The sequence below is a fragment of the Castor canadensis genome, chromosome 10 (assembly GCF_047511655.1).
Source record: "Castor canadensis chromosome 10, mCasCan1.hap1v2, whole genome shotgun sequence".
Taxonomy (NCBI): Eukaryota; Metazoa; Chordata; class Mammalia; order Rodentia; family Castoridae; genus Castor; species Castor canadensis.
In genome coordinates this window covers 47,517,977-47,544,776 of record NC_133395.1, presented here as the reverse complement: position 1 = coordinate 47,544,776, position 26,800 = coordinate 47,517,977, and the positions used below count along the sequence as shown (strand labels likewise).

At 33.4% G+C, this 26,800-nt stretch overlaps 1 protein-coding gene across 9 annotated transcripts in view; it reads left to right on the top strand.

Moving 5' to 3' along the window:
• Tdrd3 (tudor domain containing 3) overlaps positions 1-26,800 on the top strand; it is a 145,246-nt gene that overhangs the window by 101,853 nt on the left and 16,593 nt on the right. For 8 of the 9 annotated variants that reach the window (XM_074043281.1, XM_074043274.1, XM_074043277.1 and 5 more), the window contains 3 exons: positions 3,406-4,253; positions 9,095-9,220; positions 20,954-21,116. In XM_074043281.1, the coding sequence (XP_073899382.1) occupies positions 3,406-4,253; positions 9,095-9,220; positions 20,954-21,116 (1,137 nt within the window). The remainder of the gene's footprint in view (positions 1-3,405; positions 4,254-9,094; positions 9,221-20,953; positions 21,117-26,800) is intronic. The other variant, XM_074043276.1, reaches the window with a different exon arrangement.

Below are 26,800 nucleotides of genomic sequence, written 5' to 3'. Positions count from 1 at the left end.
TCTATCCATCATTAGTAAAATTACTTGTTTTCTGTAGTTTAATTTACATAATCAATTTAATAATTAGAAATAGTATTTTAAGAATTAAATGGAATGATATTCCTCTCTACCATCAGGACAGTTTCCTAAGCTTGTTTATATGTCAAAAATAATAAGTTGTATGGAATTTCTTACTCACTTTTCCAGTTCTATACTTTTGACATAGGAAAACTGGTGTGTGAGAGTGGTCAAGTACATAAATAAAGGTATTAGGTTTGTAAGAATAATAATGAAGTAGACTATCTGGAACCAAAGGAAGGAATTTGGCATTTTCCTGTCAATATAGCTTTCCAATAGTATTGTACAAACTCACAATACATCTTCATCCTAAATTGTAGGCTAGGAAAATTTTCCTTTTTTTTTCTTTTAGAAGAACTGAAATCAAATTCTTCCACATGTACCAAGCCTAGTTGGATCTTCTTTATTCTGTATACATGGTAATCTAGCTCCATCTATAGTCAAGGATACTTAGTTATTCTCACATGATCTATAAATGTCAGTGACCCTAACTGGAATAATTGAAACAAAATTGATGCCTAAACACAGCAGGTCTGAAAAGCTTACTCCCCACATAACTATTCAAACCTAGCTGATAGCAAATAAGACACCTTTATATTTGATTTATTTGGAAACTAAAAAATCTCCTCAGTTTATTATATGAGGGACCTTACCCCTCTCTGTTAAATAAATTTCAAAATGCCTATATGTGGGTGCTACAGAAGAGATGTGTAAAGTGACCATATTGGGTACCTACAGAAGATAATCAACAGAAGCAACTAATGTTTTTATTCTCTGATATGTCTGGAAAAAATTCTAATGCATGCTTTCTGTTGAAAGTGTTCATTTGTATCCTGCTTACGGTTATTGGTACTATCACTTCCCTGACACTTTATTCCTGGACAGCATAAATATTGTCAACACAAAGTAAAAGTGACCATTTTCTTCTCAAAACAAAAATTTTAAATTGAGTACTGTTGTTAAAATAAGATATTTGTGTTACATTGGTAAGGGAGATATTCTTGGGAAATGTTTCTCTTTAAATGATCTTGCTAATCTTTGAAGTCTTACAAATTTGAAAGTTCTATATTCTTAGTCACAATTAGTGTGTGGCTTGACTAGGTATAGAATTTTACTTAGTAATTTTCTTTTACTTTTAAATGTTTTTAATAAACTGTTAGATTAATTTGTAGCTTCTGGGGGCTCTGTTGAGAAGTTGGTGGGATTTGTTGTTATTTCTGCTGTTGATGTTTGGTTATTTTTGGATCTCGATCCTTAATCTGTGCTTTTTTTTTTATTACTCGGAATCTTTAAACGTCTTTTATATTTGTGTTTTTCTAAATAATAGCTGGTTAATAATTTACAGTGACCGGAGATCCAGGGGGATGGGTGCTTTTGACACTTAGTGTCTGGAGATTTATGAGATTAGTATTCTTTTAATGCAGGCAACAGGATCAGCCAGAACGTCAGTAGTGCCAGTCCTTGAAATTGTAAACCTGGGGACATAAAAGAAATGCAAATTAAAACCACACTAAGATTCCACCTCACCCATTAGAGTAGCCATCATTAGCAACACCACTATCAACAGGTGTTGGCAAGGATGCAGGGGAAAAAGGAACCCTTTTATACTGCTGGTGGTGATGCAAACTACTACAACCACTCTGGAAAAAAATTTGGAGGCTTCTTAAAAATCTAAACATAAATCTACCATATGATCCAGCAATACCACTCTTGGGGATATACCCAAAAGAATGTGACACAGGTTACTCCAGAGGCACTTGCACACCCATGTTTATTGCAGCACTATTCACGATAGCCAAGTTATGGAACCAGCCAAGATGCCCCACTACGGATGAATGGATTAAGAAAATGTGGTATTTATACACAATGGAATTTTATGCAGCCACGAAGAAGAATGAAATGTTATCATTCGCAAGTAAATGGATAGAACTGGAGAACATCATTCTGAGTGAGGTTAGCCTGGCCCAAAAGACCAAAAATCATATGTTCTCTCTTATATGTGGACATTAGATCAAGGGCAAACACAACAAGGGGATTGGACTTTGATCACACGATAAAGCGAGAGCACACAAGGGAGGGGTGAGGATAGGTAAGACACCCAAAAAACTTGGGTGCCCTCAATGCAGAGAAACTAATGCAGATACTTTAAAGTGGCAGAGGCCAATAGGAAAAGGGAACCAGGAACTAGAGAAAAGGTTAGTTCAAGAAGAATTAACCTAGAAGGTAACACACATGCACAGGAAATCAATTCGAGTCAGCTCCCTGTATAGCTATCCTTATCTCAACTAGCAAAAACCCTTGGTCCTTCCTATTATTGCTTATACTCTCTCTTCAACAAAATTAGAAATAAGGCCAAAATAGTTTCTGCCTAGTAGGGAGGGGTTGGGGGGAAGAGAGAGGGGTGGGGGCGTAAGAGAGGGGGTTGGGGGAAGGGGGGAGAAATGACCCAAACATTGTATGCATATATGAATAAAAAAAAAGAATAATTAGGACCTTTATGTTGACTGTGGTGCATGATGAGAGAAGCATTGTTCACAAAAGATGAATCGTTATGTTTGATAATAATGTTATAGACATGCTGTGTGAAACAACAGAGAATGAAAGTATAAATGCTGTAAATTTACATAGAATAAAATTTGCTGTGTGAAATACAGCCATTAAAATGTTATCTGTTAGTACAAATTTACCATGTTACTACTTTTTGTTTCAGGGTGGACATTACCTATGTAATTATCTTATTAACATTTTTGATATTTTTTTCTGTATTTCCAAGAAGTACCTGCTCATAGATAAATCAGTAAATTAATTCTTTAGTATAGTAGGTATCTTTTTGCAATACAGACAGCAGTTTCAGATCCAGAAAGATTTGTGAAATAGTATTTTTGCAAAGGTTAGGACATGACTGATAATGATGTCTGTATTATTCTAAATTAGAGTGGGCTTCAGGAAGGAGGTGAACAAGCATTGTATTTGTACAGTTTCATAGCCATTTCTGAGTTAGTTTACAGTTCTATTTCATTAATATTTTGGTAATGAATTACCAGAACTGCAAAAGTAGATAGCTATATGGTAAAAGTGTAAACATTCAGTAACAAAGACAAATGGCCTTAGATTATTCACTTTTTTTTTTCTTGCTTTACTTCTTTAATGTTATTAACCAGGAATACTCTATGTTAGATATGCAGGACTTAGAGAAAACAGAATTAAGACAATGAAGTGGGAAGATAGAATATGGTAAAATAGTAGTTGGGTAATTTTGTATGAATATAGTAAGTTTAGGCATTTAAAAATAGGTATTAATGCAGTCTTCATTTTAATATGCATATTTTATATACCTTTACTTTTCAGAATCTAAGTCACATCCACACCACCATCAGGGACAGCACAGAATGTCAAATAGTGAACAAAATGGAGTAAAAGATAATAATCAACCAAGACATCTTCCTCGAAATGATACCAGGCAGCCACGAAATGAAAAACCTCCTCGTTTTCAAAGAGACACCCCAAATTTAAAGTCAGTTTTAGAAGGCAGTGGATTACCTAGAAATAGAGGTTCTGAAAGACCGAGTACATCTTCAGGATCTGAAGTGTGGGCCGAAGAGCGAATCAAGTGTGATAGACCCTATTCTAGATATGACAGAACTAAAGAGACTTCATATCCTCTAAGTTCTCAGCACAATGATGGTGCTTTTAAAAAAAGAGATAACTCTATGCAAAGCAGATCAGGAAAAGGTCCATCATATGCAGGGGCAAAAGAAAATCCACTTCCTCAAGAATCTATAGATTATAATAATCAGAAACGTGGGAAAAGAGAAATCCAAACAGGTAACCCTGATCATTTTTATGACAGGAAGTCACGAACAATGAATAATGAAGCTTTCAGTAATGTAAAAATTGAAAAACCTTTTAATATAAATACTGATTACCAGAATCCTGTCCAAAGTAATAGTTTCATTGGTGTTCCAAATGGAGAGACAGAAATGCCACTGAGAGGAAGACGAGTAGGACCGATTAAGCCAGCAGGATCTGCCACAACTGTAACCTATGATGATAAAATATTTTACAGTAGTGGGCCCAAAAGAAGGTCTGGGCCAATTAAGCCAGAAAAAGTGCTAGAGTCATCTATTCCTATGGAGTATGCGAAAATGTGGAAACCTGGAGATGAATGCTTTGCACTGTATTGGGAAGACAACAAGGTATGGATGCTATAAATGTCATGTACTGACACTGCTAAATTGAGCATTCTGTTGGGACTTCAGAGCGAGCTCTCACGTTGGAGCTGTGAGCAGGTACAGTCTACTATTGTACCTGCTTAAAGCCTTTGAACAGATTTACCTAATTTATAAAAGGGAAAAAATATTTAAATATTTTTATAAATGTTTAGGAATAATCTTTCCCATAAGATTTGGTTAAGTTAGGTTTGGGTTTAGCGTACATATAAGGAAAGTATTATAAAAGTGATATAGCACAGTCCACTTTTATTTCATTTACCATTTGCTGAGTTATAAATGTTCACTTTTCTTTCTTGTAAAATTTTATTACCACAGTAAGAGATTAGAGTTGACGCTGAACCAGGAAAAAAATATCAGTTGAGTGTGCCACAAAATAAAATTATGAAGATTTTCATTTAAAGAGAATATATTCAACCTACTTGAAAAATTTAGGAGCATGTAATTATTCTTCTTATAATTATTAGATAAATAATTTAAACATTATTTAGTTCTACATTTTATGGTATCTAAAAGGGAAAGAAGGAAGTTGTGAAGGAAAGGGGAAGGAAAAGACAGAAGATATGGGCAAAAAGGAGTGTGGTGGGTTAGTCTGGCTAAAGGCAGGCATATAATCCCCAGCTACTCAGGAGGTGGAGACAGGAGGATTGCAGTTGGAGAACAGCCCAGGCAAAATGTTAGTGAGACTCTATCTCTAAAACAAACCAGGAATGGTGGTGAATGCCTGTAATCTCAGCTACTTGTGGCTGGTTTAAGCAAAAGTGTAAGACCTTATCTGAAATAACAAAAAAGCAAAAAGATGGGGGTGTGGATTAAGTGGTAAAGCACTTCCTAAGCAAGTTTGACCTTGAATTGAATCCCCTGTAGTGCCAAAATAATAATAATAATAATAATAATAATAATAATAATAATAAGGTATGGTTAGAGCAATAAAGACCAATGTAGTGAGAATAGGAAGGAGAAGAGGGCAAATGCCCTTTCCATGTTTTTTCTTTTCCCCTGCATGATCTTCTACCAAGAAGCCCATGGGAGCTTGGCTGAAACACCACCACCTAGAAAAAGTATCTGCTTTCTCCCTCAGAAGGGATTCTTCTTCTCCAACAGTACCTTGTTCACTGTTTTAAACTTAGTACAACTTGTAAATATTTGTGGTTTTGGTTTTGGGATTGGTATGTCTTTTGCCTACCATAATTCTAAGTGCCTCAAAGGGTAGGCAGGACTGTGTCTGGTTTTCTAATGTAGCCTTGCTCTTATCACAGAACTGGGGTTTCATAATCATTTGTTGACTCTGTTAATTAGATAATTTAGGACACATAGGAAAAAATAGAGTGGAATATTAACAAAAACAGACCTAAGAAAAGTTATAGGATGAGAGATCTGGGTGGATGTGAGGTTCATGTCAAAAAGAAAAAAAATGTTTGAAATAAATATTTCATAGAGTAGTTCTAGTTAATAACATAGGGTATGTCCATAAGAGTGTGTGGCTAAAGGGAGTTACGGAGGTAAATGTACCTGAGGAATTTAAGGAACTGAAATACATACTAGGGAATTTGGATAGATCCTTTATAAGGATACTATAAGACTTGGGATATGGAGCTGGGCCCTGTTGTGTTTAGGGAATTATGAGCTATCTGAGAATAGCAAGGAGGAGGGAAACAGTGTAGTAAAGCTAGAAAGGCATTGACTTTTAAAGTCTGTCTTCCCTTCCTCCCTCCCTCCCTCTCTCCCTCTCTCCCTCCTTCCTCCCTCCTCCCTCCTCCCTCTCTTCCTCCCTCTCTCCATTAGCATCTCTGGCCATCAAGTTTTAATTCAACGATAGGAGGAAGGGAAGAGCCAACATTGTGTCTTTTTTATAGTGAAGCGAAAGCCTTCCTGGAACTACCAACAGACTTTTAAGTCTCATTGGTTGGAACTATTTCACATAGCCATCTGCAGATACAGATATTCTTCATGGTGTACTCTTCCTCTCCCAACTCAGACCACTTACACACTTTCCCAGTTAAGGAAGTATTGGATTTGAGTAGTAGGTGATTCCTTATATTTAGCTATTCCTTATATTTAGCTATTTCACTCTCATTGTAGAGGCCAAAAAAAGTGAAGTGATGGTCTTTATCAAGCCAAATTTGACTACCTTAGAGGTAGACACAAAAGCATCTGTCACAGATGCTTTGTGAAAGGTTAAGATGAGATTGGAAAAGTGTTTTCTATATTGGACAGTGTGTGGTGGTAGCAACCTTGACAAAAGCCAAACTAAGAGATTAGAGTTGAAGTTCAACCATCTGTAAAAGACTTGATAAATGATTCAAGCTTTCCATTGAACTATCACAAGGATTGTGCCTTAAGTAGTAAAGGCAAAACTGTAGCAGTCAACCCTTACAAAGTCTAAAACCAACCATCTACAAGTACAGGGTATCTCCTTTGCTGGCTACCAAAAGAAAGAAAAAGAATGATATGAAGATAGTTGAACTTAGTTGACAAGTTCCTTCAACAGAAGGAGCTCATGTTAATTGAGCACTGAGAAGCCATAATTGAGTAGCTGCTAAGTGCCAGGTCTTAGGATATGAAAGATAGTTCTGGCTGTGTGTATTGCCTCAACACCTGATAAAAATTTTAATGTAGCTTTAATCTTATAAGAATCAGTGATACTGAATTCACTTGTTCCTTATGTCAAATATACTTTAAATAATGTCAAATGCATCTGAAACACAGTAACTAACAACACCCAAAGTGTTTTGAGGTATTAAAGTATTCTTGAAGTAATTGGATAATCCTTTAAGGTGACTACTTTGATTTAAATTGCTGTATATACTTTCAATTTGTGATATGGGTCTTTGTACTCTACTTGATTACACTATTAAGTATTGGAAATAAGAAAAACAATTTTCGCCCTGTGAAAAAGGTGAATTAGTTACTTTATGAAGCAACCCAACTTAAGGTAGCTTTAAAATATTTTGTCAAGAATAGATAAATTTCCAATCTTTCAGCCATAGACAAGGATAGAAATTGAAGAAAAGGAACTGACTATGTGACTGTCATTAAGAAACAATAATGGTAGTTGCATTGTAGTGTACTCTTTCTACTCTTTAGTGCTATTCCATAACAGATGTGAGCCATTCTCCTTCCTGTAGACTATAGAACTAGTTTGGTTGTCTTCTCTCAACTGAAATATTTTAACAACCTCCAAATTGGTTGCCTTGCCTTAAGCCTTATTGCTGTTAAATTTGTCACCTGTACTGCCACCATTATGATCCTAGTCTTAGACCATGTCATTATTCCTACTTAAAATCTTTCACTTATAGATGAAATGCAAATTGTATCATGTGTAGACCCCCCTCCATCATCTGATAGCTACTTATTGATCCTATTTCTTGGTAGTTGAGTGGTCTTCTCACACCATAGTATAATTCACTTAAAACTACTTTGAGTTTCCTACGCTTATCTTCATGACTCTGTAAATTCACTGAAACATTCTTTTCACCCCTTTACTTGGCTAAACATTCTTCATCCTTGAATTTATTCCATTCCCTCCAGGAAGCTTTTCCTGAATGCTGCAATCTTAAGTGCCATATCACTACACCTGTATTACAGTACTATACACATTTTATAGAATTATTTTTATATAGAGGATCTTTATAATTGTAAGGGTTTATTAAATTAAATTAATTTAAATTAAATTGTAAGGGTTTTTATTAAATTGTAAGGTTTTTTTTAGGAATTAAGTATATAGCTTTATTGGGACAAAGTTTCTGAGGTGAGGCTTATTAAAACTTATCTCTGTGTCAGATCTGTATTTTTGAGAGTTGAAGATATAAACCAGGTAAGTGGGGTGCTGCCCTCCTTCAGTGTCCCCGGCATTCCAAGGGCTAAAGGCTGAACTGTAAGCTCTAAAGAGGCATCAACTTACTGGTTTTCCTAAGCTGTACCATGACTCAGAGTTTGCCAAACTTACTTGAACTGGCATACCTTAAAAAAACCAAAGCATATACTCTAAACAGTTCATAGAACACCATAGTATGTGAGTAAAAAAGCAAAAGAGGATAGGGGAGAGAAGAATGTATACCAAAAACCCCAAGATAAGAAAATTCTAGTGTGGTATCTCTAAGTTTTCTGCTATCCAGACCTGGAAAGGAAACACCATGCATTCACTTAATAATTTTGTAATGTGAAATATACTAGTTACTAGCTAAATATTTTAGAAAATATACTAGTTAAAAACAAACTCCCAATATACTTGATGTTACTTATTTAGGCTAAATAGGAAAAGATGTGGAAAATAGTGGCACTACTAGCCTTTCTGGTTTCCAGTGAGCTTATCAAGAGATTCTATTATAGTAGATAGTGTTACAGAGAATCATCATCCAGCTATCATACTTTGAAGAAAACATTCTTTATTAGAAATTTAGTTTTCATTTCCACTTCAAATTGACTAAACAACTTTCAGACCTATAATTTGGGCCTGAATGGACTGACACAGATTGGAGAATTACTCTAATCAGATGACAACTCTGTTATCATACAGATACATTTTATAATTAGTTTGTTATGAGTTTATTATGTATCAGTTCTCAGAGCCAAGTAACACACTGTTCTTTTCCATTTGCTTTTGTCATATACTTCTACTTTTAAATAAATTACTTGGCATGTATTCTTATTAGTATATAAGGATGGTCTTACCAATGTTAGTCAAAGGGTTTTCTAAAAGTAGGTAACCCTTTGTAATTATCTTAAAAATATTACACATTGTTACAATGTTACTTTATGTTTCCATCAAATGTTGCCATATTTAAAACTTCTGTTTGCTTCCTCAGTTTTACCGAGCAGAAGTTGAAGCCCTCCATTCTTCTGGTATGACAGCGGTTGTTAAATTCATTGATTATGGAAACTATGAAGAGGTGCTACTAAGCAATATCAAGCCCATTCAAACAGAGGCATGGGTACGTGATCCAAATTCTGTACAAAGGCATAAGCTATTTTGAAGAAAACATGTAGCTCTAGTCACAGTGATATAAAAATTGCAAGTGAAAAAAGTTTTTTTAATTTGCTTAAAATTGGCTAGCCCAACATAAGATTTTCATTTAATAATTACACTGAACTAAAATAAAACTGAATTCATTGAAATTATGTGGATTGTATAATGTGTTATTGTATTATGCTTTGAAAATAAGGACTTTTATTTATGTTTGCCCAAAATTTGTATGTGAAAAATGGGTGTATATACGTATTTTCTTTCCCAAATTGTTACTTAAATTTGACTACAATATGTCCAGCGGTTGTCAAATTTCAATCTTTGTTGGATACACATATATTGTCTATTATTTTTAGTTTCATGTGAAATTAAGAAAAACACTTTAAATTATATAAGAATTTATACTGCATTAACACACACATATTTACATACATGTGTCTATGTACAGAGTCACTATAAATATTTGTTTAATAATTATTTTGTTTTATTGGCAATTGTTTGTCAAAGCTGGGTGATAACTGATGATGAAATTTAGAATTTCATGGCCTCATAACCCACTTTATATAGAATTTATGTGACTTTATATACATTCTCAACCACATTTAGATTGAAACAGGGTAGAAAACATATTAGAAATCCCATAAAGTGTTTCTTATTTTTTTCATTTCTCTAGTTTATGGATAACTTAATAAACTTACTATTATAAGCCTAATTGGTTGCCATTTCCCTAAAATATCAACTTAGGGCCAAAAATTATATCATTTAGAGAGCAGCCTTCATCACTGAGGCCATTCATTGTTTTCATAAGCTGCTTTTAGTTTTGTACTTTTGAAATTTTTCTGTCTTCATTGGTGCCCCAACCCCCAACAACACAAAACCTAATAACAGAAGTCATGTTTTGGGCCATGGATCTTTATTTTCTGCCTTTATATTCTATAAAAACTATCATTTTCTAAGATAATTTATCATTTTACATTTTCCATAACAGTTTGTAAGTTTAATTAAGAGATCATTTCCCTGTTCTCGTTCTCTAAAGTTTAACTATTTTTTATCTAAAAGAATTAATACTTAATTTATGTCTTTCTTTTCTTGGGGAAACTTGACAACCATATTTTCACTCTTGTTCTCTTACGATGGATATTTTCATTCTGTTTTTCCTATTAATATATCTTAATCTAGTTATGATTATGAAAGTGATTATTTGTTGAATCTATATTTCTAGAAGTTAAATACTGGTTTGCTACTCATTATATGCTGCCACTTGTGTTTACAACTACAATCAAAGGGTCAAAATAAAAAATTCTATATATTTAGTTTTTGTATTTTTAGAAGACTTTTATGAGATATTAATTTTATTCTTTTCTCCTTAAATAAAAAATTAATTTTCTTACTTCCCTTCTACTCTTTCTTTTGCTGTTTCAGGGTGGCCATAACTGATGAGTACATTTGCTATTCCTCACTGTAACTCTTCCATTTAGAGGTGCTTGGTCCTGAAGTGATAATTTTCTTTCCACAGTCAGGGACTTTTCCTTTTCCCCCCTCAATAGTCCTTATTGCTTTATCCTCGATTTTAGGTCTGTGTGAACTTTGTTGGGCAATAAGTTTAATCAGATGTCATAGCCCATTTAGTGATTCTATTTGAACCATAGCAATACTTTTCATATTCTTTATACCTATTTGTAAATATTAATCTATGCTTTCTTTATGTTGCTGTTTTATTAAACTCATTTTATTTTTTCTGAAGTCAAAAGTCTTACAGGATGCTTAAAAATATTTTGCAGAAAGAATCAAATCAGGGTAGAATCAATAAGTTGTTTGGAGATTTTAGTATTTCTTTTCTCCTACTTACAGGTAACCACATAATTCTTGATGTTTCATGATTTTACATAAATTAATATAAAAGGTATTTTTTGATCATATACATCATTATTGAGAAATTAAGCCATTCTTCTTCATATATGAATAATTAGTTCATCAAAATGTCTCCTTGAAATTTAGAGGCCACCAGCTTAACATTTCTTCATCTGTCTCCATTTAAAAAATATGTGTGTGTGCATTTGTACATAAAAGCCCCTGCAGAAAAACAGTCAGTGATATCAGTACATGTAATGTAGAATTAGTGTGCAATTCTCTTAGTGTTGCAATCTATGAGCACTTTTTCTTTTTTGTAACTCCGGACTGTAACAAAGTTAAGTTCATCAAAATGTACAAAATTTTCAAAGGAAAATATTCACTATACCAATAAGAAGGTAACTCTGTGTGATTACATAGAAAAATTATAGGGCTTCAAAGGTGTAGGGAAGTTGTTAGAGGCCTTAGCGCAATTATTCATTGACACTATGAATCGTGGTATTTTTAATTTTTTGACTCTTGCACTATGTATGTGCATTAATATTTTTATTACGAAATGGTAATTGTATCTTTTATGTTTGTTATTGCACAAGATTTTGGAAAACCTCTTAAATTTTCCCAAAAATACCAGTGATCATTTAGTGAAGATTTTTTTTTAAGTAGTATGCAGAGTAATCAAAAGAAGTCTGAATATTGTTTTGCAAAGTTATAAGGGTAAAGTATAAATAATCTATTAAATCATTAGCTAAAAAGCATGAAATGACTCAATGACTATTGTATGGAAAATTGAAATAAAAATAAGTTAATACTTTAAATCTCAGTGTTAATGTTTTTCTCATGAGGTTTAGCAATTGTCTGCCTTATAACTGTAGGCCAAATACATACTTCCCTTTTCCATCCATAGATATGTTTTTACTTCTAGAATACTTTCAGAGGTAATATTTTATATGGCCAAAGTATATGTTCCAATTATGACTAAAAACTTTATTTCCTCCAAAATGACTTACTTAACTTTTTGGTAAGTCATCCTTGATTTTGTTTTTATTGTTATTGTTACTCTGGCTAGATTTCAACTGATTCCTTTGGACAAAGTAAGATGTTCTATCTTAAAGTCTTTACTGTAGTGAACTTTCTATTTATCACATCTGATGTGAAATTTATAGCTCATTGTGAACTAGGTAAATGCTTTAATTTTTTTCAGATTTTCTTTTAAAGAATGGGTTCTTTGCACATTGTAAGGCTTTCCTTATTTTAGCAAAGTAAATGAAGCATTATAGGATCATAAGTGGAAAAAATCATAATAAAATATTATACATCTTACCATTTAAGAGAATGCATCGGGGGGCAAAAAACCCTACTATTTGTGTTCCCTTCAGAGTCTTTCCAAAATGGTTCCTTTAAACTCTGTAATTAACACCACAAAACCACTAAAAAGATGCCATAGGCAATTTGGAGACACTGTAAAATTCCTTGGCACTGTTGCATAGATAAACCTTTTGAATTTTTTAGGTGGTGTTGCTTCTGAATTACTTCTTTAAACCTGGGTACACATTGTTAAGTCCTGGTTTTCCAGGACTTGGAACTGGGTTCAACGGAAACTTTTATATTACAAGAAGTGTTTTAGAACATGCTGGTATCTAAACTTGCTTTTTAAAAGTTTAGAATAAATGTTTCCTGCTACTAGGAGATGGTTACTGTTCAGCTGTTGTTCCAACTAGAAAATTATGATTGCATAGATCATTTTAGTAGATCATGGTTAGTTCTAAGACCTTATCATATGTAGAATTTCAGGCAATAATACTTAAAAGTGAGAAGTGGATTGTTAGTCTTATGTAATCATCCTATCTTAAGTGTTTTTCTTTAGCATCTTTATTCTACAAATACCCTTACACATCTACTAGGTACCAAGCAATGTGTAGATGAGTGTGCAAAAAAATCCACAAAGCACACAAAAATCTGCACCCTTTGCACAAAGGTAACAATATTATAATTTCTATAATATTTAATATGAAACATTTAAATATCTCATAAGGGCCTTTTCTTCTTACTTATTGGCACTTACAAGCAAAATACTAGTGGAGAAAATTCTTTTAAATAAAGTTTTACTTTAAATAATATATAGCTCTTTATTCCACTTTAGTTTGAGGGGAAAATTGTTGTGGAAGAAAGTATAACAATGAATTTTATCTCTTTAAAAATCTCATCCTTATATATTTATTTGATTTTTGAGACAGGGTATCACTTTGTTGCTCAGACTGGCCTCAGACTGCTGAGCTCAAGTGATTCCCTTGCCTATGCCTCCTGAATAGCTGGAATTACTGGCACTGGCACTTTGAGTGATTTTGTTTTCTATTTCAAAAGTGAAAGCAACAGGCATAGTAGCGCACATCTATTTTTCTCAGCATTCGGGAGGCTGAGAAAAGAGAATCATGAATTCAGGGCCAGCTGGGCTACATAGTAAGTTCCAGGCTAGCCTTCTTAGTGTACATTTTGTCTTTTCACTAACATAGCCAGAGCCTCTGCCACCTCCCCACACAAAAGTAAAATTTGAATTTCTTTTTAAAAATAGCGATTATAGTGTATATATTTTTTTCATGTTAGCATATTTTTAAAAATATCTATCAATCTCAAGTTTCAGTTTTGAAGTAACTTTGCACAGGTGGGTTTTAGTTTTTATAATAGCATCCTTAAAACCTATTTGAAAGTTATCTTTTCAAATTCAAACAACATTCATAAAAAGCCATAAATTAATTCTTCCATTAATAAAAATATTAAAAAGCAACAGAAAACCAAAAAAAATCTAACCTATTTATTGAGTAGATAGTTGAGATATAAAAATTAGGGAGTTAAAATGTATTCTAAATGTATCAGAACAATGTTATATTAGTAACTTTAATGGCACAGTGGTCAACTTAGGCTATATACAGTTTGTATTTGATATCATAGATCATATTAGATGTTGAAAAGAAGTCCTTTGTTATTAACTTCAAAGGAAATTGTTATTAATTTCAAAGGAAGATTAGAATTATATAATAGTAAGGTTCTCCCAATTAATATTTAATAAAAAGTCTAAGTGTCTTATTGGCCATAGTCCAGAAGTTTTTCATTCTTGCTGATAAATTTTTAAGTAATTTAGTGTATATAATTTATCATACCTAAATTTCTGCACTAAAAATACAATCTGGTTCAGTTCACTGACATATGTTTTCTTCCACCATACACATTTTGGGTAACTTCCAAAGTTTGCCACATGGGCAGTGGTCATTTTCTTTTGCAATATAAACAGTGTAAATCAGAAGCCAACTGCATGCCTAATTTAGCCCCAAAAGAACATAGTTTTCAAATTATGAGCCATGAAACTTGAGAGTTCCATATAGTGTCTTTTTAAATTTTTCATTAAAAAATTTTTATGGCTCTAGAGATTTAGACAGGGCCTGTGCATTCTAATGAGGATGCATTCTAACACTGAGTTGTGCACCAAATGCAGTATCTTTTTTTTTCTAATTGTTGTGCCTGGTGGGGGTACATTGTAGCATTTACAAAGGTTCTTACAATGTATCAAATATATCATACTTGAATTCATTCCCTCCACTGCTCTCCTTCATCCCTCCTTTCCCCCATTCCTGGAACAGTTTCAACAGGTATCATTTTTGCATTTACATACATGTGTATACATTATTTGCACCAAATTCATTCTTGTACCTACCCCTTTCCCTGCCACCTCCCCACTCCCACTGGTGCCAGCCAACTTCCCTGCCCCCTGCCTCCCCCCCCCCCCGCCTCCTGTTCTCCGATTTTGTAGAAGAATAAACATAAAAGATAAAAAGAGAAACATGACATTTTTTCTAGTTTGAGATAAAGATAGCTAAAAGTTTCCTTGTGTTGTTTCTATGCATACATCTATTACAGCCCCAATGCAGTATCTTTTTAATGAAGTCCAGTTGTTTTACATTCACTTTATTTATTTATTCTTCGTCTGTTACCCATCTTCTTGTGATCTCTACAAGAGGCTGTACATTGTACAAGAACATTTTACTGTAGCTAGAAAGCTGCTAACATGGAAAGAGATGAGACATGCATAAATGAACTCCATATGCAGAAATATGTCACGTTAACATTTTTTCATATCTAACCTTTGAAACTCAAATTCAGTTTGTGATAGTTAAACCTAGTGGAATATTATGAGAATCTTTAGATTTGATTTTGATCTGGCTGTCATATTTCAGAGAGGTATTTTGTCATTTAAATAAATACCAAGGATAATGCTTTTTTATGACTTGTGGTTTTAAAATTTGATATTTCATAATATGTTGTGATTTCTTCATACTATGTATAAACTTCTTTGCACAGTTTCTGGGTAATCTGAGTTTTCTTTTACTGAGCAGTGAAACTACAGATTATATTAATATTTTATGTTTCTTCTTTTCTGAATGTTAAGTAACTCCCAAAGTGAAATAACATGGCAGGACATTACCTAAAATATGATATCTTTCTTTTAAAGTTATTTTAATGATACTCCTCAGATATATTTCTAATTTTAATTATTGTTTATAAAGCAATTTAAGCCTCAAATTACCTAAATATCCCTCATGTGTATCAGGTTAGCATAACTGAAAAATCGACAGCATTTTTTGTGTACATGTATGTGAAATATTACATTAATTTTTTTATCTCCTAATTCTTCCCTCTGTTAATGGCATCCTAAAGTTTGGACTTCTGGGTACATTATGTCCACCAGTTATAAGTAAAATCAAGATGCTTTACCTTTATACTGAACATTATGTAATTTTAATTTTTCTTCAAAATAGTGCTAGTGGGGCATCACAAGTCAGAGCTACAGCTAAAGGGAGTTGGACTAAGTGTCAGGGACACTGATTTTCTTCTTTGACACTTTTGATTCAGTAGACCCAGGGCTTGTTCTCTTCTTCTTACAAGTTTTATCCTTTAGTTTACTTATAATTTCAGACTGTAATGAATTTTGCCATTCCTTTGGAAATATACGCAAAAAACTGGATAATATACTCATTGCCCAGGAAATAAAGTAGTAAAGTCAATTAATCTAAAGGATATTTTTGTTCTGTTTTATTAGAACAAAGAAAATGTAAGATGTCAATGTACCTTGACAGTATGAATCAGTGTATTTTAATTTTTTTATAAATCTGAAGAGATATTCCTCAGATTAACAGAATTCAAATATAATTTTGTTTTAATTTCTGAGCACCTAGAATCTGCTTCTATAATAGTAGAAAATTACCATTGCTCATTGTAACATAGACTTTATTCTCTTTGAGTTAAAGCTCCCTCTCCCCTGTAGCCAGTGATGTGAATCTTGATTATGGACTAAAAGTGGACTTACCTTGCATATGTGATTTCGTACCATAATGAGTCATCAGTTATCCATTGTCTTTTTTAAATCTTGTGTTTCTCTACTTAATAAATTTCTCTGTGATTTTTTTTCTGTCTTCCCATTTCTGTTTTCATGCTGTTTCCTAAACGTCATATGCTTTTAGCTTTTTAAAAAAAATGCCTTTTTTAAAGAAACCTCATGGGTGACCATAGTGATAGCTTTTGATACAAATGGACTACCCTTCCTTCTGATCCTGACTTCCTGAATTTTACTGACCCTATCCTGTTTATTCTAGTCATGTACACTAGGTTTTATCGTCACACCTCTAGTAAGAGTGGAGTTCATCTGTTTCTTGTGAGAAATATGGTGTTATAAAGCTTTCAGTTCCATTAAGCTTGGGAACTACTGGCGAGAGTTTATACCTTGGCTTGAAATAACTCCCTAGTAGCCTGTCATTGGCTGAGAGCTCCATTCAGCAGGGAAAGGAAGTACTGCAACAGTGAGTACACTTTATTTGCCTTAAAAAATTGTCATAATTTATTGAGTTAACACAGTGTCAACAAGGTTCTCGTTAAAGCAGCTTAGAATATTTTAAGAATAGAAAAATCATATTTTTGTATATTTTTTTTCATGCTTCATCTAATTTTCTCAAGTGTGTTGTGAAAACATGAGTTTTACTTCATAGTTAAACAAATTTGGAAAATCCTAGGTTAAAGAAAATTAAGTACACTTTTTTTTTATTACAGCAGTTCTTTCAGTCAACAAGTTAACAAGCATTTTAAATTTCAAAGAGGTAGTATATAATGCTTCACAAGCTTATTTGCTCATGGAACTTTTTTTTGTTCCTCTCTAGATAGAACCTGTTGTAGAAAATCTAAAGGACATTCTTAGAAAACATCTTAACTGTTTTCTTAGCTTACTTTCAATTTCTTCATCTATAAAATGAGTAAAGATTTATAATGAAAATACATTGCTTTAGTGCTAGGGCTGTGGCTCCTATATGGTAGGTCACCTGTCTAACAGGTGCAAGGACCTGAGTTCAAATTCCAGTAACACACACACACGCCCCTATCTATATTTTTTAGGTTTTCCAAACCTCTAAGAATATGGCATTTTTGTTATAAATCGAAAACTAATATTTGAAAAGCAATTTCTTCTAAAACAACATTCCAATACTTTTTACCCTCTGTAAATAGAGTATAGAATACATTCCTAAAAATTTACATCCCTTTTATGTCCTTATGCTATTAAGAATAGGATTTTATTGCATAAAAATATAGATTTTATTTTACATGTTGTTATACAGAACTCACTGGTCTTTTAATTTGATTTTATCTAATTCTGAATTTTTTATGCATTAACCTTAGGAAGTTGCCACTTTTGAAGATTCCCACTGTAGCTTTCATAATATTATTGTCTTTCTCTGAATTCTTAGTAACTCATAGGATAGTTTGTTCCAGCAGCAAGGTATTTTCATCATTTCTTTGGGTTTTACATGTGTTATTCTTTAATAAACTAGTATAACATAAAATCTAAAGCACCACTCCCCCTCTTTTTTTTTTTTTTTTTTTGTTAAGCTCATTTTAGCTATGAAGTCAAAAAAAGTTTAAAGCAAGTTAATTCCATTGGGTTTTTGGACATTATCAAATGCAGAAGAGGCCTTCTAAAAGAATTTCTGCCTTATATCAACATTTATATTTTTCTTTTAATAGTGGGCTAATGTGTTGTCTCTCAGCCTTCTAATATTATTGCATTAATTAGTTAAAAATTATTATTCAGAGCCTTCCAGAAAACCAGCTCGTAACTACTCTGTATCTCCTTTTCTTACTTTCCTGATACCATTTCAAATCAGATGAACTGATAATTTCCAATCTAATTCCAGAGCTCACTTGAGAAATCCGATGTGTGTGTGTGGGGGGGGGGGGGCGTTATTTAAAGAAAAACAATTCTCTTTCCATGCACTTACAGTTACAAATGAGGGCACAATTTATTGTTGAATAATAGTTGTTAGAAATACAAAGGAGTTTAATAAACAGTTAGTAGGTATATACTACAAGTAGCATCTCTTCTGGAGGTTGACGGTATAAAAATTTTAAGTTAGTACACAAACAGAGTAAGTGCCTAAAACAGTGGAATGTGGTTAGTAATTATTGGTTGAGTAATTAATGTAGTTGTGATGATCCCTTTTATTACTGAAGGCTACTTCCTAGATATCAAACCTAAACATCACAGTTCAATATGATAGTTTTTCACATAATAATTTGTGAGTTCTTTTTGTATCAAGTCTTCTTTGGAACATAGATTGACTTATATGAGTAAAAGATTAAAAAAATAAGAGAAGTGGGAGATTTATTTCCTTCCCTCCAGAAGCCACCCAATAAATATTAGTAAGGCTACCATCAGACTGAAATGATAGCAGTCTGGGAAAAATTGCCGGTGTGATTCTTGATTACATTTTTGTTACGTGTATTCAGTGAATAGAATAGTGTGCAGTAAGTAACTTGGAAGTCCAACATTGACTTCCCAAAATTCCTGTTAATAACCCTCTGCTGGCATTTTTTATCATGCACAAATATGCCTGCTTTTCCTAGATGGTGCAATTGGGAAATCAGGATCAACCTTCTTAATAATGATTAGCAAAGAGTTTATTATACAAAGCAAGATATTGGAAGTCAGTTTAATTCTAGTTCTGTATGGTTGAAATTCTAAAATTTACAGATAATGTAAGTTTTAAAATGTTAGTAACTATTTTTGGTACCATTATTTGAATGACAGGACAATATAATGAACATTTATCTTAAAAGACTCAAGTAAATAGGGCTTACAATAACACAGAGAAGGTAGAGATACTTGTTTTTTTCTAATCAGGTGATCAGATAGTATAATCTTACTCTTATCAGGAAATCCTGAAATTGGTCATCAGCACCCAAAAGAATATTATATTTAATCAAAATTTTGAAATATGAAATTGAAGTCTTAAAGCAACAGGAAAAGATAAATATATCAACTTGAGAGTATTAATACTTTATAAGTTTGTTGTATCTTTAGGTGAACCTTTTTTCTTCTTTTTGTGCTTCCTCTTCTTCTTTAACCAAGCCCTTCCTCCTCATCCTCTTCCTCTTTTTATTTTATTTTGCTTTATCTGTGAATGTTTACCACCTTATTTACCTTAAAGGTGTCAAGTGAATTTTAACAAAGCCCAGATAGGACTGGCACTCAAGTTGAACGCTGATTGCATCACATATCATTTAAACCTCAGAAAGCCTCTGAAAGCTTTGGGTAAAAATGCCTGTTTAATTGTTTGTATGCCCTAATTTGTATAAATGCTTACTTTTCATTTGGCCCTATTATTCTCATAAATGGAAAGATGTGTGTGTGTGTGTGTGTGTGTGTGTGTGTGTGTGTGTGTATGTATATGTATATATTTATATTTATATTGTGCTGGGTCTTGAACCCGGGGCCTTACTTGCCTCTCATACTCTCTGCCTTACCCCTTGAGCCATGCCCCTATCCTTTTGTTTTTAGTCTTGTTTTTCAGGTAGGGTCTCTCACTTACTTTGCCAGGGCTGGCCTTAAATCACCATCCTCCTCTGTGTTCTCAGCATCTGGGATTACAGCCGTGTGCCACCACACCTGTCTTGTTTTTGAGATAAGGACTCCATTGTTGTTTGCCTGGATTAATCTTGAACTGCAGTCCTCCTGAATCCATCTCTCAAGTAGCTGGGATTAGAGGCTCAGCCCTGTATCCTTATTAGGAAGTTTCCTTCTTAGGAAATTAGCAAAGGAATTTCTCATAGAATGTGTTTAAACATGGTTAGAAATATAAACAGATAGGATAGGAAATTAAAATATATAATTCCCTTATGAAAAATTAAAGAATTCCTCTGTAAAGTTGAGACTGGGAAGATCTAAATTTTGTTATAGAAATTTAATTATAAAAAGCTGCATTAAAATATTTAGGCATAACTTAAAAAAAAAATAAGACATTTTCCAAGAAGATAACGAATATATGTTCAGTTGAAAATACTTATAAAATTGTCTGTGAAAAGACTGAATACATGAATTTTTAAAATTCTAATGATTGTAATTGTCTTAATGATAATAGTCACCAAGGGAGGGTGATTAAGGTAGATAAGAAGTGGTCACAGATGAGAGTACAAGTAGGTTGCTGTCTTGGTTCTTCAGCAGTTTTCAAATAATATTACAGTGCAATGGTGTAATTCAAAAGGTGTAGCTGAAGCTTATAAAAATGTTAAAGCAAACTACCTTAAATAATTTTTATCATTAAAAAGTTTTACTTTCCGAGATGAGAATTATTGTGCTTTGAGGTTCCAGGGAATTTTATATAAATGGCAAAGTATAGCCAAAAATAACTCTGCAATGTTTACCATTTATTGCCATTCTTGGACCCGAGGCTGGGAAGCATTTTTCAAAGTCTGTATGCTTTATCCTGAAAGGGTTTGGTGAAAGGGTCACTGAGAGAATTCAATGTCTGCTCTATAGGCCTCTGAAAGAAGGGGAGAGGGCAAGGCTGCTCTTGGGCATATTACTTCCACCTCCCTTTTTGACCCTGCTTCAGCTCCAGGGGAGCTGAAGATGCGCAGGAGGAATCAGAAGACCTGGGTTCCAGTCCCGGCTCTGCCACTTACTACCTATGTGACTTTGGGTAAGTTACTTAACATTTCTGGGTCTCAGTTTCAGTACAGGATGTTGTGAGGATTAAATAATATGATCTATATAAATGTGACTTATAACCTCCCAACATCTATGGAAATATAAATTTTTATTGTCATAGGCTTGGCCTCCTCCCCTGTTCTTTAGTGTTCTTCAGCTATGCATTTTTAAAGCAACCCAGAGTAACTTAACTCCCTTTGCTTCTTCCTATGCTCTCTCCATATTGAATCTATTACTCTTATCCTCTGCATGCTTCAGAGTTAAGTATTCTGAAAGTGTAAAACCAAACTGATTAATCTTCACTATTGAGTATGGATTACTGTTACCCCTTCTTACCCTTCCTACTCTTGTCACCTTTCTGTAATCTTCCCAACATTAGGTGCTTGAAAACATCAAAGAATGAATCTCTAATACGTAAAAATTCAGACAGTGTGGGAGAGAAATGTTTTGGCAGGTGGAAGAAGTCCTTTCAGTCCTGTCTCCTAGCCCACTGCTCTGTTGATAAATAAAGTTGACTAGGAAAACTGGAGTATAAATGTGGCCTCTACTCCTTTCATTTTCTCTGTGAAATGGTAAAAGATGGAAATGGAGTTAGGAGTCCTCTAGAGGCCTCTCTGGAAACCTGGATTCTTAACCTGAGAAATAATGGCAGAGAAGAGATAGGGGACTTGGCTGTTTCTTTAGTTAGCTCTTTCAGGATTATCTGATGTGGCCTCATCTTCTCAGTAAAGTAAGTGCTGGCTCACCCTCAGCCAAACATAATTTGCAATGCTCAGTTTATATATAGAGTGTGTGGCGCTGAGGAAGAAGGAGATTTGCCTTTTGGATCACATCTGGCTTCATATCAAAGGATCCCTGTAAGGGCTTAAGAAGAGCTTAAAAAATCTCTATTTGGCCAAACCCTCCCCCACAATCTAAGAATGCTTAGTCTGGCTATGTGTAAATAATAGTAACAATAGTCACTTACATGAATGGCTTGCCATTAACTTCTAATTGCCATGCCCTATAACAATAGTTACTCATGTCATGATTAGATTAATTTATCAAAGATTTTCTTTTATTTTATTTTTCTGGGCTTGAATAATAGACTTATGCTTAATATGGTTTCTTGCTGAAGTAGCAGTGTCATCTTTTATAACTAAAAATTAGAAATGCTGAAATCTGATAGTAACCAAATACAACTTGAAAAAATTAAGTAGTTTTGAATTTATCAATTAATGGATAAATTAATTGATATAACACTCATGCTGGCAAGGCTTCAGTGGTATGGGTGCCCTCACGCATTGTTAATGGCAGTGTAAATTGGTATGATCCATTTGATTTTTACACAGTACTTAAAAGTGTTCATAAATACAAAACCACTAATCCTACAGGCGTTAATGTCTCCTAAGGAAATATAAAGGAAAAAAGCTAACCACTGGAAGATTACAATTACAGCATTATCCTAATAGTAAGAAACTAAAAGCTACCTAAAAACCAATAAGAGAAGAGTAAATATCTATACAAAATAATATAAAGCCATTTTTAAGGTATGAGAAATATAGTGAATAAAAACAATGTATAGGCTTGAATGAGAATATATTTACATAGTTGTTTTAAAGTAGTAAAATTACATGTATCCTTGTGTGTATATAAATTCAATTTTATAATCTTTTACAATTTTATATTATACACTAATTGGAAAAAAAATAAAATGAATTTTGTGACAGTTCTCGCAGTTTCTGGTCTTTTCATAGTTGTAAGAAAAACATACACAATTAGACAAACTTTGTATGTTTATTAAGACAAGCTAACAGCCCATTTTCAGTAGATGTTTGAAAGTCTACCTAACAATGGCTTTATTGGTGCCCTAGGACATCAGAAAAATTCATTATTGAAAAATGTCTTGGGAAGCACACTTTGGGCTTTTGCTAGTAATGTTAATGTATCCCTAAGAATGCTAACAAAGTTTCAGCTTTTCTGAGTTCACCTCTATGCCAGATAGTCACACATTCAGTAGATAACTGTGCTAGTTACCTGAGCATGAGCATGTGAGAGAGTTTTAAATTTTGTGATTTTTTTTTTTACTAATTTGTTCCTTTGAGGGGGATTGTGTCAGATAAAAGAGTAAGAAAATAAGGTAGGAAATCATTTTTTAAAACTACTGTTTAACTGGGCATGGTGGCTCACACCTGTAATCTCAACCCTCAAGAGGCTGAGATGGGAGGATCACTTGAATTCAAGAGTTCAAGACCAGCCTGGGCACATACTGAGAACCCATCTCAAGAAAGCAAACAAACAAAAAATCCACTGTTTAACATCTAAAGGTTTAACCTAACCTATTGACCTGTCCATCTGTTCTCAACTCTTTCATGGAGAAAGATTTTCCTAACATGGAACAGTTTTTATTTATATAGCAATGTGTATTTATTTATTTTCTATTTTTTATTGTGCTGGGGTTACATTGTGGTATTTGCAAAAGTTCTTACAATATATCAAAATAAAACATACTTGAATTTACCCCCTCCATCATTTTCCTTTACCCCCTCGCCCCCTGCCCCACACCTTTCCTGGAATAGTTTCAATAGGTATCATTTTTCCATTTACATACATGTGTACACAGTATTTGCACTATATACACTCCCACACCTTTCTCCACTTCCTCCCCCTTCCCAGTGGTACAATGCCCCTCCACCTCTAAGCAGAACCTGTTCTGTCCTCCTGTTCTCTGATCTTGTAAATGAAAAAAAAAAATGACATTTTTGTTTGTTTAAGATAGCTCCACAGCGAGTTTCCTTGTGACATTTCCATGTATATATGTAATATAACACAAATTGGTTCATCTCTGTTTTTCTTCTTTCTATCTTAGTCCTCTTTTTATGGTGACTTCAACAGATTTAAAAGTTCTATATTCATTCTTGTATAGAGAGTAAATCAACCATATTCACCTTCTTAACTTCCTTCTTTTACACCCCTCCCCCCATATGTGACCTCTCCTTAGCATGACCTGTTTTTTATAATGCTGCTGTGTTTGTATTAGGTCTGTGTTCCACTTATAAGAGAAAATATGTGGCTTTTGGCCTTCTGAACCTGGCTAACTTCACTTAAGATGATGTTCTTCTGTTCCATCTTTTTACCTGCAGATGACAAAATTTTATTCTTCTTTATGACTGAATAAAATTCCATTGTGTATAAATACCACATTTTCTTAATCTATTCATCAGTACTGGGGCATCTTGGCTGTTTCATGGAACAGTTTTAAATGTGAAAAAAATTAAATGCTCATCGTATTTTTTGTTTGATTATGCAGTGTTCTCTACTGCTATCCATGGAATTATAAAACAGTTCAAATAGGAAACTAGGCATCCTTATGAACAGGTGCTGTTATCAGAGAGTTAATTTACACACTTCCCTTGCACAACCTTGTGCTATTGGAAGGTGGAGCCCCGACACGGACGACTTAATCTCTTTCTAACAGCTGCCATGCCAAAACATTGGTAAATTTTATGAAAGAACATCAAAAAACTTACAATTTCTAAGACCAGTGGAAGCTTAGAAAAATATAGCCTGTCTCAAAGTTCACGCTATTGAATGTTATAATGCTATCATATGGAAAAACAATATAAATTCACATTATGAAGTTGATGAACTTCCTTGTTTAAAGTGCGTTATAGGGACAATTTTTCCTGTCCTAGAGATTGAACCCCAAGCCTCACGCTTTGTAGATACACTCTGCTTCTTGAGTCACCTCCACCCCTTTTATTTTATATTTTGTTTTTTAAGGTAGGGTCACCCTAACTTTGCCCATGCTGGCCTCTGCCTCTCTAGTAGCTGGGATTACAGGTATGTACCACCATCCTTAGCTTATATTGACAAATTCTTAAATACATTTAGGAACTTGCCAATTAAGTACACAAAACAAAAGTATTTGTGCTCATCAAGTTTTTTAAAATAAATATTTTGAATATGCAGTAGTTATTGTGAATAATTTGTTGTGAATAATTTGTTATGAAATATTTGTACTGGTAAATTCTGCTTCGGTTTTTATTCTCAGTAGTTGTGTTCTTGAAAGAGTTAATGCTCCATGTCTATAGAAAGAAAGGGAGGGACATACTTTAACTTGGATGAAATTTATATATTTTTAAATTTTACAAAGATTTTTACTTGATAAGATGGTAGAATTTGTCTCAGTGAAAAAGATTGCCTCTAGGTCTCTTTCTTCATTGGAATTAAAATGAACTTACTGCTAATTGATCAGATTCTTATTCTCCTTTTGTGTTGCATTGGCTATTAATACCAATCAATAATAAAAGTCATTTTGTAAGTGTAAAATATCACATAAGAGCTAGTTGTCATTCTGTATAAGTTCTTAACCTAAATAACTCACTAAGATTAAATAGTCAAATGGCTTGATTCAAACCAATAAGTGAAAAACTGGTTTTTTGGTTTTAGCACATATTGATTGTACCAAAAGGGTTTTATTGTGATATTTCCATACGCGCATAAAATGTACCTTGATCATACTCACCTTCTCTCTTACTCTTTCTTATCTCTCCCTTTTTAAAATATGTTCCATCATTTTATTTTCATACAAAAACTGTTGTATATGACATTATAAACACTAGGACTTTATATTTGAGAGCTAATAATGCCACCTCACTTTATTGAACACTTTTATTGAATACTTTTTACATGAGAAATTGATGCTAAGCTCTTTATTTACATTAGTTCACATAAATATCATGGCTATTTATGGATGAGATAACTGTTTCAGGGTCATTCTGTCAGTTCAGTCAGAATAGATTGTGCTCAGAGCACTGTGATTGATTCGTATTCCATAGTAAAAAAAAATCATCGCATCTAAACAGTACCATATCCACTTTGTTTTATTAGTTTCATTATGAATTTAAAATGTAAGAGAGATGGAATGACCTTGATTTTTACTGTGATGTGTAGAAAATGCATGAACTTTAAGGTACAACTTAATGTGGGCAAGGTATGTAATCTTTTTAAACTTCAATTATGTTTTCTCCTCTGAAAAACAGCAATGTTTTAAAAACAACTTAATGGGTTGTTTTGAGGGTGTTAGGCCAGTAGGTGATTGAAATGCCAAGCATGTGGGTTCCTTATCAATGTTGGTTCCATTTCTTTCGGTGACTTTTAAGGTTTTAGGAGGAGCCGACTCTTGTTCACTCCCTGAGCATGATGTTTGCTGACTCTGAATCTCAGTAGCAACTGATGATTGAAGTTAGGAGTTGGATATCCATCCTCAATTACTTCTCCCGTAAAGAAATCTGAATTACTTTCTTACACCAGCCCTTTCTATAATTTCTTTCTATTTTTCCTGTTAAAAAATTTTCTTTTTTCTGTGTGAATGCTACAAATATAATGAAGCTCTGTATTAAAACTCTTAAAATGTAGGTCTAACATAAAATCCACAAATATTTTTAAAGTAAACTACTTACAAAATGATAGGACCAAGGTTCTTCAATAGCATTGATTGCAAAATTATAAAAATTTCCATTTTTCTTTGGAAGAACCATTTTCTACCATACCTTTTGTTGTAACAGCCTTCAGAAATCAGCAGCTTCCTTTAACCTCTGATACAAAGTTTTTCTGCCATTCCTGCAGTCAGTGCACCTGCTGCTTGACATTGACAGATTTGTAAAAACCTTGGTTTTGCATAAATTACTATTT